The sequence below is a fragment of the Melanotaenia boesemani genome, chromosome 14, assembly GCF_017639745.1.
Source record: "Melanotaenia boesemani isolate fMelBoe1 chromosome 14, fMelBoe1.pri, whole genome shotgun sequence".
NCBI lineage: Eukaryota > Metazoa > Chordata > Actinopteri > Atheriniformes > Melanotaeniidae > Melanotaenia > Melanotaenia boesemani.
The window spans coordinates 18167322-18181835 of record NC_055695.1 but is presented as its reverse complement, the minus strand read 5'-3'; the positions used below and the strand labels follow the sequence as shown (position 1 = coordinate 18181835).

Sequence of the window (14514 nt, the reverse complement as noted above, 5' to 3'; positions counted from 1 at the left end):
TAACACAACTAACTGGTATCTCACACAGTCTAGGGTGGCTGAATATATTTAAAAAGCCAGCTTTAAAAAGAGTATGTAATGACACTTGATAACACTGACCCACTGCATACCCAACACAACATGACAGCACGGCTCTCCACTTCGTACACACCCAGCTGTCAGTGTGTGTCCAAACCTGCCGCCACCATCACATGTGTAGGAAGTTCAAGACCACAGCTCAGCTCTATCATTTACTGTGGCTGGTTAAAGAAACCCAAAGCTTACATAAGCACTGTTGGCTCTTATTATGCTTCAAACAGGTTTCCTTTTCTAAGTTGCTGGAAGCTGTCAACTACAATGATGAAACATAATAATCTCATGTAATGTCATTTCCAAATAGTAAAGTACAAAAATAGATTCCAAACCTATTTAAATTAAAGCTAATATCTGTGACTAAATTAAGCAGAGCTATGGGAAGTTCAAATCAAAACACAGTACTTGAGATGTGCCTGGAGCTGTTTTGGTTAAACATTTATTTGAGTTGCACATTAGGGACTACATCTAAAAATCCCATAATCTGTTTGCTTTCATCAACTCATTTGAAAGGGGCAAAAGAAAAGTTTATTTATATAAAAAACACCAAATATAATTAAAGATAATTCAAGCTTAAATTAAAGACACAAATAGAAAGCATCAACCTGAGAGGCTTCAGCTAAACCTAAAACTCAGTCTGTCCAAAACACACTTGCATCGGCTGTTGACCCAGTCTGAGAGCTGCACATACCCCGTTTAATACCTTGTGTTCTTCTTTCATCACCTGTTCAATGAGCTCAGATTTCATGGGTGGTTTGGAGTACTGGCCTGAGAGCAGCCCATGTCCCAGTTTAGCCCTGTTGGAGGAAAAAACACAGGCACACACATCAAGTCCAGTCTTGTTTTACTCGTGATGAGTTTATTTTCTGGTTGACACACCCTGAAGTCACTGTGCACACAAACCTGCAGACTTCAAACACAGTGCACTTGGAATTTAATCTCAAGATTCTGGCTCAAGTTCAAAGGGAGAGGTACCAAGCAGCACTGAAAACCGCTACAAGGAAGAGTTTGTGTTTAGGATTACCTACAGAAATAAAGTGGATGTATTCCTAGTCAAGAATGAATATACACCACCTCAGACAGCTAGAGCTGTACATCATTTAGTAACTGCATATTTCTTCTTATTAACAATTTAATATCAATTTAAAGCTATAGCGCTAACAGTGTTTGGATTTGACTGACTAGTTCTTCATATTCATTAAAGATTTAGAGTAAAAAGGACATTTTCTTCAACAGAAATACTAAAATAGATTAATGACTAAATAAAATGTGGACACAAATCAAAGAACTTCTCTTGTGATACCTGTGATGAGTCTCAATAATGAGTTATCTGCTTTGTTGTATTTAATGTGATCATTTATATTACTAAATTTTTCCACTGATCAGGTTATTGCGCAAAAGTTTCCTGCTGTAACATTTCTCTCATTTCCAATTTAAAAATGCAGTTTGGATATTTTTCTCTGGAAATCTCCAACATTTTACAGCTTAATCTGGAGGAATCTGCAATTTCTTTACATAAGATATAAGCTCAGGGACAGAAACTCATCCCTCACTTAAAAATGAACCCAGAAACCTTGCTGGGAGGTTTGTCTCTAAATCTGACAGAGACAATGATGCACTCTTTAAGATACCAAGTAGACTTCACTGCTCTATAATCTGATTTCCTCAACATTATGAGGGCTCAGATCTCAGTTATCTTTCAGTGCCGGTATAGATTTCCACAGCCTTACATGCTCAGTGTATAAGATAGCCTTATTCATGAGTGCAGGAATAGATTTTTTATGCTTTTATGCTCCATGCTGCTGAAAACAATCCTGCCAGCTGATCTCAGAACAGTTAGAAGAGTTAAAACCCAGCTCATCATCTTGGCTTTTCATTACCTATAGATATCATTTACTTTATTCATAATATTGTGGTATTTCTGTTGTAAAAAATATACTCTAGTTTGCTTTATTCTTGTGTTTTATTTCCCTTTACACTTGCTCTGCCTGATTGCAGCAGGTGCAACCACTGATCTAGATGTTGTCCATCCTCTCCATATGAATCCAGAAGAATTTTTGGTTCTTCTCTTATACTTTGCAACCTATACATTTTATTTAAGATCATTTTGCCTGAAGTACCTTTAACAGGTGGATCATGTTTAACTATTAACTAAACCAAATATGCTGATTGGAATGAGCTGCTTCTTGTTGACAGTCTTCATCACATACTGTCAGTGCCAGGAGGTATAAACATGTTTATCTGGCTGTATGCCTCAGATTATGACACACTAACACAGCTGATATTCATCGCTGGTGAAGACTCATGACATCTGACTGCCTTCTTGCAACACACACCTTTGTGAAACAGATTACATGAGATCTTAAACTTGTGGAAACAGGCTCAACTACGAATCCACTGGAAAGGTTTGGTTTCAAAAGAAAACTCCCTGTCATTATATATGGAAGTTAATTAATTTAAAAAAATATGAGCTGTTTTTCACATCATTTTAAAAACAGAGAGAGCAGCAGCTGGAAACACTTTCTCTTCCTATGGTGTTACTAAGGAGTCACTTACATCTGTGTGGCAAAGTCCTGGGTGGGGTCAAGTGGTGAATAGTCAAATATCCTCTGAAGATTACCCACATACCTAAAGATCAAAACACACATCAGATGGAACAGATGGCACAGAGACAAAAGACACATGGAAGCACATGATGTAATGAAATACACCCTCTGCTGGTGGCCATGTCAGTCAGTCAGTCACCAGATGTAATCACATCCAGGAAGAAAAGGGCTGAATGAAAGCTCCAAATACATCCATGCATCCATTTTCAGGATTTTGTTTCCTGTTTTGTTTTTTTTTTTCTTTTCATTTTATTTGCTGATGCCGCTTATTTATTTCTTGACAGTGTTGCTCAGCTGGTGATTGGTGCCAAACTAAATATCATTTCTATGACATGAATCTTAACTGTGCAAAGTACTCACATCCTCTGGAAATCTGGGATGCTGAACAGGACCTGCATTACTGTGCTGAGGTAGCAGCTATTGCCCAGGTTTTTAATGCCGGTGTAACCAGAACCATACACCACCTTCAGCTTCATACCCGACTCCTGGATCACCTCCCATTCACTGACCCGTGGCCGGGAGTTATTGTCTGTGTGGTGCCCATTCTCTGTCTGAAAGGGGGGGGGGTACAACACAGCTTTGTATGAAGACTTTTCTGTGGAGGGGTGGTTTTTTTGAGCAAAAATATATAAAAGTGTGACATAAGTAAATATATTTTCTTTTTAAATTAGATGGTCATGATGAAAGTTAACTTACTCTTTTCTGCATCTGTAGCATGTCTATTCCAAAGTGTGACAAGTGCTCTGATATATGGGGGTCCAATACAGCTTCTTCCTCCTCAAATGAGTAGATATCTGAAATCAAGTAGCCATGACAGTAAGTTTAACGTTTCATGCAAACCTAAAGAAAAAAGTTCAACACTTCACTTCTGGTGAGAAATTCATACAATGCCCTTTTATATTTATTAAATCCAAATCAAATCTGCAGGATGCAGGTAGGATTTGTGTTGCAGCGCGGCCATCTTTTCCTACGTCCTTACTTCTTAACCTCTGAGGTTTTCCACTGAGTTGAAGGAAAATGAATGGAAGAAGATGTAAAATGTCTTTTTGACCACATCCAAACAAGAGATATGAGACAATCTATTATTTTGGACTAATTAAAGCAGACTGAGACTTTCAAGACAAAGGTGTTTAAAAGACAGCAGTTTCACAAAGGTGGGACCAGAAGGGGCTGCAACAATGTTTAATATAAGAAAAGATTGCATCTAGTGTTTTTTATTTTTATTTAAAGATTACTTTTTATTGAGGCTTTACTTTTATTTCAATGTCATGTTTCTTTTAGTAATCCATGGTTTTGTTATTGCTTTTTAAAACCTTAAAGGCTGTTTACCCTATGAACTCTCAAGAACTGTCAGCTCATCTGGAAGAAAGCTTTTACTGATACCTAAAATAAGAACAAAAACCTGTGATGAGGCCTCCTTTTCTTACTGTGGCAAACATATGTAGGCCATAATGAGCCTTAAGTCTTCCTGAAGACCAGAGAGTGTTTTCTTAAACCAAGCTTAAGCACCTATCTTTATGGTGTTGTTTTTAATTTAACTTTATTGTATTACACATAAAGTATGATTGACTTCAGTTATATGCCTAAAAAATTTCCATGCTACATTTCCATGTAGCAGATGAGATGAGATGATCATGTCACCTGCTCCATCTGGGGTGACGGTGTCCAGTTTAACAGCCAGGGGGTGGTTGGTTTCTCTGTAGTGTTCCAGAGCATGGCCATTACCCCCACTCCCATCAAAGAACCACTTCCCGCAAAACACCGCTCCATCTGTCAAGTTCAGCCACAGGTTTTCTCTCATCTCGCATTTCTGGCACTTCCAGCCACTGACAACGAAAAAGCAGAGATGCGTGAGGTTGTTGTACTGAAAATCCTTGTTCAATGTGTCTTTAAAATAAAATGGTAAATTGTCCGTATTTATATAGCGCTTTACTGTACCTGGAACGATACCCAAAGCGCTTTACATTATACATCACATTCACACACTGATGGCGGAAGCTGCCATGAAAGGCACTCAACCACAACCCATCAGGAGCAATTAGGGGTTCGGTGTCTTGCCCAAGGACACCTTGACATGAACTCGACTTGGCCGAGGATCGAACCGGCAGACCTCGGGTCACAAGATGACCATGCTACCTTGCTGAGCCATGCCAGTTGAGTTCAGCATTAATGCATTTGCACAAATGCCCTGCTGTGCTCTCATGGCTTCTGCGTTTAAGCTGTGTACTGATAAGCTGTACGATCCACATCTCTTTAGCACAGTTGTTGAAATATATAATTAAAAAAAGAAAAAGAGTTAACATCCGATATGTTATCTTTATATTATTCTTAGCAACTCATCCACTTAAAGTGGTTTACAGATTGCAGGGGTCACCTTTGTTCCAGGAATGTAGCCTGACATCAGTCCTACCTGGGTGGAATCCGGACCCCATTATCCAGCTGTCTGAGGCTTCTGGCATGTCTGGAGACCTGGAGCTCCTCCTCCCAAGACTCAGGCTCCTGTTTCTTGTAAGCTGATGGTGCATTGAGAACTGCATCACAGGAAATGGTCACCTGGACATCAGATGAGACACCAGGTGAGAGGATGTATAATTCATTTATTATCACAGCTGTGCAGCCATTTAATTCTCATAAATGTGAGTTTAAAAATTTGTGAACAGCATTACATAAAAAGCAAAAAGTCACAAAACATTTGCATTAAAACATAAATCTATGCTGCATCATGTGAGTGATGCAGATTAAGATGAAAAGGCAGAATAAGGAAAAACACATCGAGCGCCAGAGATGACCAACATAAACCATGCAAAATACCAGGTGGTCTCTAGAAGTGAACAGTTATTCAGCACATTCACAAAAACGGCATTCAAAAGCAAAGTTAAAAAAAAAATAAAAACAAAGCCAAGCTCTAAACACTAAAATGGCAGAAGTGAAGCGTCGGCTCTGAACTCCATGCAAAGAAAAAAACATCTAAAAGTGATCCAAGCAACAACATGTGCCTATTATGGCTCCCTTAATGTCATTTGTGGCAGAGGTGGAGGAGGAAGAGGAGGAAGGAAGAAAGAAAGAAAGAAAGAAAGAAAGAAAGAAAGAAAGAAAGAAAGAAAGAAAGAAAGAAAGAAAGAAAGAAAGAAAGAAAGAAAGAAAGAAAGAAAGAAAGAAAGAAAGAAAGAAAGAAAGAAAGAAAGAAAGAAAGAAAGAAAGAAAGAAAGAAAGAAAACTTTTAGGGAGAATTGTATGAGAATAAAAAAGTAGCAGCTCTTTCTCAGAGGCCTGGAAACCACTGAATGCACCTTCCCTGCAAACATGCACAGAAACACACAACACCGACTCACGAACCAGAGCCGGCAGCTCCTCAATATTTGGCAAAGGGATCTCGAAGTGGTCTGGAAAAATGACGAGCTTGGCCTCATCCTCATATTCATAGTCCTCCCCGTTAAAATCACGGTTTAGCTCTAAATCTTTAAGAGAGGAAGCAAACACTGAGTCAGCTGCAGTTAAACAGATCGCACCGACTGCTGATCAAACACTGCTGTCGGACATTACTCAAGTTCATTCTACATTTCCTTTGTTTGCTGTTCGACTTTGGGATGTTGAGAGTTTTTGATAGGATTTTTAAAGGATGCAGGGAGTACATCATTGGAAACTTAGTGTAAAATTTTACTTTAAAATGAATCAATTTTGCTCTGAAATTTTAATTTTAGAGCAGTTTCCGGGTTTAATAAGCCTTTGAGAAATGTTTAAATAACTATATTATGCTTTTGCAACATAATTTTGTGACATATTTATCAAGATCTTTGTCAGATGCACTCACACAAACATGCCTTAAAATACTCTGTAAAATTTGCAAATATTATAATATTTATTTATTTATTGAAAAAACTATGGAACTATGGAAATCATCTGTGTAAGAAGAACTAAACATATCAAGCTAATTACATCACACGGATCAATTAATATGGCAGAAACTGGCCGGTAAAAAACTCCCGCGATGAAACATTGCATCAAAATAATTTTAATGAATAATTGTAAATTCAATAAAGCTTTATCATCAAATTACAACTAAGTCACCTCAGGGCACTTTACAGACAAAATCAATTCAAGCCATTTTATTGTGATCCAATCTGTATTCATACAAGCAAATTCATAAAAAAAAAAGAATTATAATAGCATAGCTAATGAAACCAGCAGACTGCATTAAATCCATGTATATTTATTCTGCCTGTTAATTGAAATCAGTTCATTTTAAAAGTTACAATAAAATATACAAAAACAAAAACTGAACTAAAGTGTGGACATCATTCCACAGTTGGTAGAAAACAGCATAAAGCTGTGACAGCCTGTGCAGCTGTGATACTTTCATTTTATTAGTAATTAAATATCAAGAGTATGATCAAATTAGATGCAGTTTACTTTCATAATTGATAAAACCTTGTGTTATTTTAATTTATATCTAATAGCTATCTTATTTTACCTGCTTAAATAAATTATGAACTTGTTCTTTTTTTTTAAAGCTTTTTCTGATTTTGTTCTTGTATAATTTTGCGTCTTTACTATTGAATTTCCAGTCAAACATGTTAGCCCAGCACAGCTTTTGTGACTTGGACACATAAAATCAATCTCTCCTTATTGAGCTGTCTGCTCTCTGCTGCAGCCTAAAGTTGCAGAATGACTCATGAGAAACAGGATCACCGGTCATCCTTGACATTGTTATTGTGTACACTGGTTTCATGGTAACATATGATGTTAGCAGCTAGCAGCTTGATTAGATCACAAACTGTTATAGGGATGACAGCTGATCCATACGGAGCCCATCAAAGATCCTACAGAATCATCCCAAGCAGAACACAATACTCATAAAGACACAGTAGGTAGACCAGAGGTATGAAGACAGGAACTGAACACAGCTTGAGTGGAAGGAATTCCTCCTGCAGAGAGGAAGGAGGGTGAGGAAGAGGCCTAGAGACACCTGGTCTCTGCGAGCAGCGTCATCATTCCAGAAGTGTGTCAGCCTCGATTGAACACTGACAGGTGGTGGCAGCTGACAGGAGGCGGCCCCACTGTAAACCAACCACCTCACACCCACCCCAAGGATGAGGAGGAGAGTGGGCAAGGCTTTGATTTAGAACAGTTACCAACCACATATACAAATAAATGCACTATATTTAGAGAAAAGGAGGAGGAATTCAGGTCTCATCATAGAAAATATTTTTTGGTAAAGACCAGCTAGAGGGGCAGCTGGGGGCCAACAAACAACACACAATGCTGTAATGGACATAACTCACTATGCCCACAAACATTACCATTAAAATCACAAATTCAGTGACTAAACTTTTTAATTAGTTTAATTTTGCTAAGAAAGAAATTCCCATCGCTAGAAGTGTTTAGTAAAGCAGGGAGAGGTTTTGTCCATTTTCCAACTGTTGGATGAATACAACAGAGAACCCGCCGTGCATTTTCTTTCTACAGATTCTTAGTCATCCAGGTAAGAAATTAAAAAGACATTAATTAGATTTGTTTTAGGTTTTTAGAATGTTTCACTTTTCATGAAAAGAACATTACCACTGAAATTCACCTCTGCTGTGGTTCCTGTTGAGAACCAAGTTAAAGTCTGACTGGTCTGAGAGCTGATTGTGACTTAAGGTAACACTGATTTCATGACTGGTATTTGGCAACCAGTTCAAAGAGCATTATCACCGCATACTTTACAGCTCCTGTAAACAGTAAATTATTCCTCTCAGTGGCTCCTCCCATAGAGAGGGTCAGCACCAAGCAGGTGGACTCTAGACCTGATTTAAAGATGGCCTATATGCCCAGTTCCCAACTCAATTCCAGTAGCAAAAGTAGTGTATCCCAACCTGAACTTGTATACAACTGATACAAACTCAGCAGCAGTGCTACATGGCAAGCTGTTCATTAACCAGTGGGTAATTGTTTTATGCATCATTTCTCTGTGGTACCTTCATCCTGTGAACGATCAGTCTGTGATGTCCCAGATCACACTGACAGATCCAGTTTTTAAGATCCAAGCAAACTTTTTCCATTAAAGAAAAGTGGCTCCTAGAATCAAGTGGGATTACTTTAAGTCTACTAGATAGGAGAACCATACCTAGTTTGAGCAGATTGTAATGCGTTTGTAATGCTTTCCAAATTTGTTTGATCTCTAATGATTTCATTTAGTTTTTTTGAGGAAAGCAAAGAGATTCATTTCTGCATGTTTGAGCATTTCCTGTAAAACAGAAGATATATGTTTACAACATTATCTGGGCTTTCTGCTCTTTGAATTTTAACATAGGCGCGTTACTTTTGTTTCCATGAACTCGATGGAACCTAAGCATCACAGCGCGCTTTCCCAACATCCCATCTGAATTTAACCTCATGGAATAACATTTAGAAAAGATGGTCACTCATCAACACATGACAGACATAACAGAAACAAACTAGACGAGAATCCTTGACAGGAAGAGTCATTTAAGTGGGCTGTTTGAAGTGAACAGCTCTGAGACTAAATGCAATTTATCAGTATTTTTAAGTGTTTTTTTAAGTCAGAATGGTGTGAATTTTTTTTTTATAGAGCATGTTTTGATGTGAGGACCAGTTAGCTTTGCAATGAAACTGAAGATAAAACTGTCTTTCAAAGGGTTTTATTCTAAAAGTAGATTTCACAGCACCTTAAATTAAAGTATAAAAGTTGAGTCAGTACTTCTACTTTATTTATAAAAGAATATGCATTTCTGCTTTAGTAAAGCTTGATGTGCTTTCTGAACCTCTACAGAGAAACAGAATTATGTAACAGCGCTGTAGCCTACCTAAGAAAACTTTTCCATTTCTCCGTCTGGGGATGGCGCCTCCTGCAGCTCCTGTGGCTTTCTGCAAGAAACAAGGAAAGATTTAATTGAATCAAAGAGCACTTATTGCAATAAAATCTCAATGTCTCATCAGTTATATAAATTTCTTTGTAAACTACTGGAAAATGCTGTAAATTGGGGATATATTAACTAAACTGTAATTAAGAGATTTTTTTTTTGGGTGGTTGTCAATTTGTTAGAAATAGATGCTGGATATTCTAGTTGCCAGGTCAGGTTACAAAGCGAGCGGAAAACCCCTCCCTCAGTAGCTCAAAATTAAATACTGACTAACTGCTTGATTTGTAGACTTGGACAGATATTATTTACAGTACGTTTAACATCATGTGTTTGGGCCTGTCTTTGCCTACAGGATAGATTATTATCCTTTTTTTTTTGGGTACAACATTCTGTCCAGTTTGCAGTATTTAAGTAAAATTATTTAACGGGTTCATACATTTCAGGAATCTTTAGAATCACAAACTGCATGGAAGCAAAACAACACAGAGCTCCAACTAGTTCGAGTCCAGTTTGATCAGGTTCACTTGACACCCGCTGGCTAGACAGAGATGAAAGACTGAGAATGCTGACACACTCGAGACCAAGCGGACTCATGAGAGAAAGCTAGCAGAGGCTGGAGCCTGCAGAATGTGAGCAGCTGTTTCTTTCCGGATCCAGGCATGGAAATAGCAGCTCTTTACAAAGCAGAGCTGATCTAACGGCAATTAGAGCTGGTGAGAAAACACAGCAGCAGCTCAGGCCTTTGTTCTTCACCAGCAACTTTTCAAAGAAGAAAACCACACAATCCCCTTTCAGTGAGAAGACTTCCTCTGCTTGCAGCAAATTTCACACTTTTGCATGTTCAGCTAAAAACTGTAACCTGGAATCAGTTGCAAACAGTGAGTCCTAATCATTGAATTACAAGTGAACCAACTAAACTAGACCTCTAAATGGGACAATAATTGACAAATGACAGAACCTTATGAAGACAGGTTGCAGATAGAAGCTGAAAGTATCAGGCAGCATCACTCAGTTGGGAATTATTGCTGAATAATGTAAACACAGGCTGAAATGAAGCATCAGAGATTTTTCAGTTCCATTTAGCTACTGTCATGCTGTGAAATTCTGAAACTGTTGATATTTTGAGTTTTCTTTGGAGGAATGGAAATGTGCATGAAAGCTGGATGTTTTATTAGACTTCTCTACAACTCTGTATTTATATCATTCACTGACTTCAGCTTATTTACTGATTCTGAAGTCCTTTGTAACCAGCATTTATACAACAAAGTAAGAAACAAAAATGAGGAGCGTCATTCATCTGACTGCTCACTACCTGGTGTAAAACTTACCTCTTTGACATGTCGTTTGAGGTGCATGTAAACACTCTGTCCTGTCTTGCGATAATGTCTCTCCACATGTTCTCGTCCAAAGCCCAGGAATGTGTTCAAACACACATACAGACCTCCCTCAGACTCCTACACACCAAAACAAACAAGTATTAGCACAAAGTGAGGAACTAATGCAATCTTTAAAACTATAGACGGCAGACTATATTTAACTTTTTATCTCAATTTGAATTACAAATCACCTTAAAACATAATAAAATGCAGTTAATCCAATTAAGGTGTAAAGCTGTAAATTAAAAGCTAAAAACTGTGGGCATTCAACAGTTTTTAAGGTCTAAAATGTGTTAAAGATTTTCAGAGTTAACATTGTTTTGTTTTGTGTTTTTGCTTTGCCAAATAAAAAAAATGAATCAGCAGTTTGGAGTAAAATTTGTTTTACTTCTAGTAATATAAAAGGGGAAGGTTTTATTTCTGCTGCATTACAAGCAGTGAACGTAGGACGAGAACAAAGATTTCACAAACAGCGCTGTCATTACAACAGAGATGTAACATTAGAGCCAGGTGTCGGTCCACAGGTACGCACCATAATGTGCTGCTCTTTCACCAGCAAAATCTACAGATGTGGTAAATGTTTTAGAAAAAAGAAAAAAAAAAAAACAAGAAATGTGCTGATAATTCTGCAATCAAGCTGACTGCAAGTGACAGCAGATGACCACACAAATTACAGGCAAATAACATTTTATCTAATTCAGTTCAATAAAAAATTAAATTATAAATAAAATTTTAAAGAATAGGGTTGTTCTCTGATATTTAGCTCCATACAAGCAAATTAAAACAGAGGCTTTATTCAGCTTTTAGTGACAGTTAACATGGAAAATTCTATTTGAAAATTGGGCCACTACTTCAGTTTAAAAACACATGATGACCTACTTGTGTCAAGTCTGTGGCTGACCTACTGTATCTAAACACAGTGTCACAAGATAACAGCATTTTATCATTTTGTGGCTTTCATTAGAGGTCCAGACCGTCTGTGGATTAGGGGCATATGCTTTTATCAGGGCTTTTTTTACTGTTGGAGGAAAAAAGAAACATCCTCCTGGAGTTACCGTGTGGACTATCATGGACAAAATACCTGGAAAACAGCCCCTGAAAACAAAATCTGAAATCAGCGCAGGCTTTATAAGCCCCAGTGTTAAACCTTTAAGTGGCCCAGGGTGACATATGAGCCTTAACAGTGCAAGGATAAAAATAAACCAGTCCACAGGCCAACATGATGAACTCCAGACAGCTGAGTCACCTTTAAAAATGGCTTTAGTGTTGCAAAAAAGCTTCTGGAGCAAAAAGAAATGTATTAATAAATTTGAATTCTTTACGGATCTTTACAGCTGCAAGAAACGAGTCAAAAGAATGATTTCTGACATTCAAAGGCTTAAATAAAGCAAAACAGTCATTGTTTTGATGCAGTCACAATACTGCCCTGGTAACAGAGGGAAAGAAAATAATAAGATTATGCATCAAAAAGGAAAGTCAGAAATTCAAACTGTCAATAAAAAATTTTTTTAATTATCAACAAGCTCCACACACTCACTTCTGATAGTCAACAAATGAGTATTTCAGTAGGCCTACTACCACATGAGCTTATGAGTGTTTACTGCAACCTCACTATTGAAGCCAGAGCTGAATTGTCACTGAACATCACAAAATAAAGATTAGTTTAAAAAATAATAATAAATGCACTGTTCTATGAAAACTAATTAAACATGTACTTAAATTATGACGTTCCATAGTATTCACATTGGTTAATTTCAGGTCATTTTAATGTAGATTAAAGATCAAATTCTCTTTATTATTGCAGAGAAGCGTTCAAGTCTGCTGGAGCCAGGTGTGCGTCTGCGTGTGTGGGTGTGTGTTTACTGGCCTGCTGAAGCGGAGTGAAGCCTGAACTACACAGAGGCAAACCATCCATTAGTTTAACCTCACATGTTAATACCTTTTCATTATTCACCTCCTCACACTCATCACGGCTTATTCACGTGGGTCGTTCGGCCCAGCCACAGCCGACCGTCACAGCCCGCCCGAGAAACACATTCCCTCCCCACACAAGCCTCTCGTGTCTCGGTGTTTGTGCATGCGCGCAAAGGGGAGACAGTCGGACACACTTACGGGAGAGTCGAAAGAAAAGGCACACTCGCTCTTGAAAACCCTGTCTCCTGTTCTGGGGACTCTGATGGTGGGCATGTAAGGGACCAGCAGCTCTCCTAGGTCTGCAGCCATCTTCGCATTCCTGCTTCTCGCAGCACAGTGCTGCGGAGGCTCCGGAGCAGCGCTGTCAGAGGAGAGGATGCTATTTTTAAAGCACTCCGTCTCTACATTCCTCCAGCCAGGGGGGATGTGACGCTGAAAAACGTAAAAATAAAATGACAGAGGGGTGGAGGCTGGCTGAGGGCAAGGAAGGCAGTGATGCTCTTTTGTTGTTGATGTTGTTTTCTTGCTACAAGCGCAGAGCTGCGCAGAAATTACAGCTCCTGGTGGCTGCGCTGACGCCGCGCTGCTCACAGGAATGATTTACCAGAAGGACCCCTCCCACATCCGAGAATGATTCATAAACATCCACACGTAGGCTACCACAACATCTTTGACCTCCAGGATTCTGGAAATTATGAGTTTAAAGGCGTTTCCCCTTCCCTTTTAAAGACAACAGCATCCTAATATTATGTAAACCTTTTTTGTTATAAGTAGTAAAAAAATGAAGAAAGAAAGAAAGAAATATCAGGAAAAAGGCTGGAAGGTAGAAAGGGAAATTAAAAGAAAGGAGAGGGTGTTGGCTTATTTTATTTATCAGCAAGATTGGGGGTTCATGATAAGAAAATTTGAAGTGAAGCCGTGAACTATTCTTCATCACCATCATAAACAGTCCTTTGTCCATCAGACGTCTGTAGAGCTCTGCCACCTGGTGGCCGATCCGGGTAGTTACGACTGTGAACAAAATAAACTCTTTATGATGGAGGATGTATTTACACAATTACTTGTTTACGGGTGTACTAAATCGTACAAATTAGTGTAAAAGTTGTGTACTTAAATCACAATTTCTTTTTCATTTCAGTCTGCTTTTTGTTTGTTTGTTTTTTAGTTTTGAACTGACTGGATGGCTTGCAAGAAAAAATCCCGTTAATAGCAACAAATGCCCTCAAGAGTGATGCCCTTACTTGCACAATGAAAAAATGAAAAAAAAAGAAAAAGGAAACTTGTCTTTCTTGTTTGCCATGTTTTCATTGTCATTCTGGTTTACAGCTTATGAAAACCCAAAAATCTAAATCTTGGAAAATTAGAATAGTGTGAAAGGGTTCAGTGTTGGAGCCTCTAAGTGCCACACTCTAATCAGCTAATTAATCCAAAACACCAGCAATGGGACTTCTGAGCACTTAAATGGTCTGTATTTCAGTAGAATTCAAAATCATGGGGAAGGTTGCTGACCTGACAGTTGTACAAAAAACCATCACTGACACCCTCAACAAAGGAAGTTGGATGCCCTCAAAGAGCTATATCAAAGCTCATCAACAAAAAGTTAAGTGGAAAGGAAAAGTGTGCAAGAAAAAGCTGCACAACCAGCAGGGATGATCGCAGCCTGGAGAGGATCATCAGGAAAAG

At 38.4% G+C, this 14514-nt stretch overlaps 1 protein-coding gene across 11 annotated transcripts in view; it reads right to left on the bottom strand.

Annotated features, from left to right (window-relative positions):
• usp13 (ubiquitin specific peptidase 13) overlaps positions 1-13535 on the bottom strand; it is a 34094-nt gene extending 20559 nt beyond the window's left edge. For 3 of the 11 annotated variants that reach the window (XM_042006781.1, XM_042006786.1, XM_042006787.1), the window contains exons 1-10: positions 13030-13534; positions 10870-10995; positions 9485-9545; positions 6015-6136; positions 5089-5231; positions 4320-4504; positions 3375-3472; positions 3039-3229; positions 2629-2700; positions 764-869 (exon numbers count right to left, since the gene is read on the bottom strand). In XM_042006781.1, coding sequence (XP_041862715.1) covers positions 764-869; positions 2629-2700; positions 3039-3229; positions 3375-3472; positions 4320-4504; positions 5089-5231; positions 6015-6136; positions 9485-9545; positions 10870-10995; positions 13030-13140 — 1215 coding nt within the window. In that variant the 5' untranslated portion in view covers positions 13141-13534. Of the gene's footprint in view, positions 1-763; positions 870-2628; positions 2701-3038; positions 3230-3374; positions 3473-4319; positions 4505-5088; positions 5232-6014; positions 6137-9484; positions 9546-10869; positions 10996-13029 lie in introns of all 11 variants that reach the window. The other 8 variants (XR_006012783.1, XM_042006780.1, XM_042006782.1 and 5 more) reach the window with 5 other exon arrangements.
• Between the last annotated feature and the right edge of the window lie 979 nt (positions 13536-14514).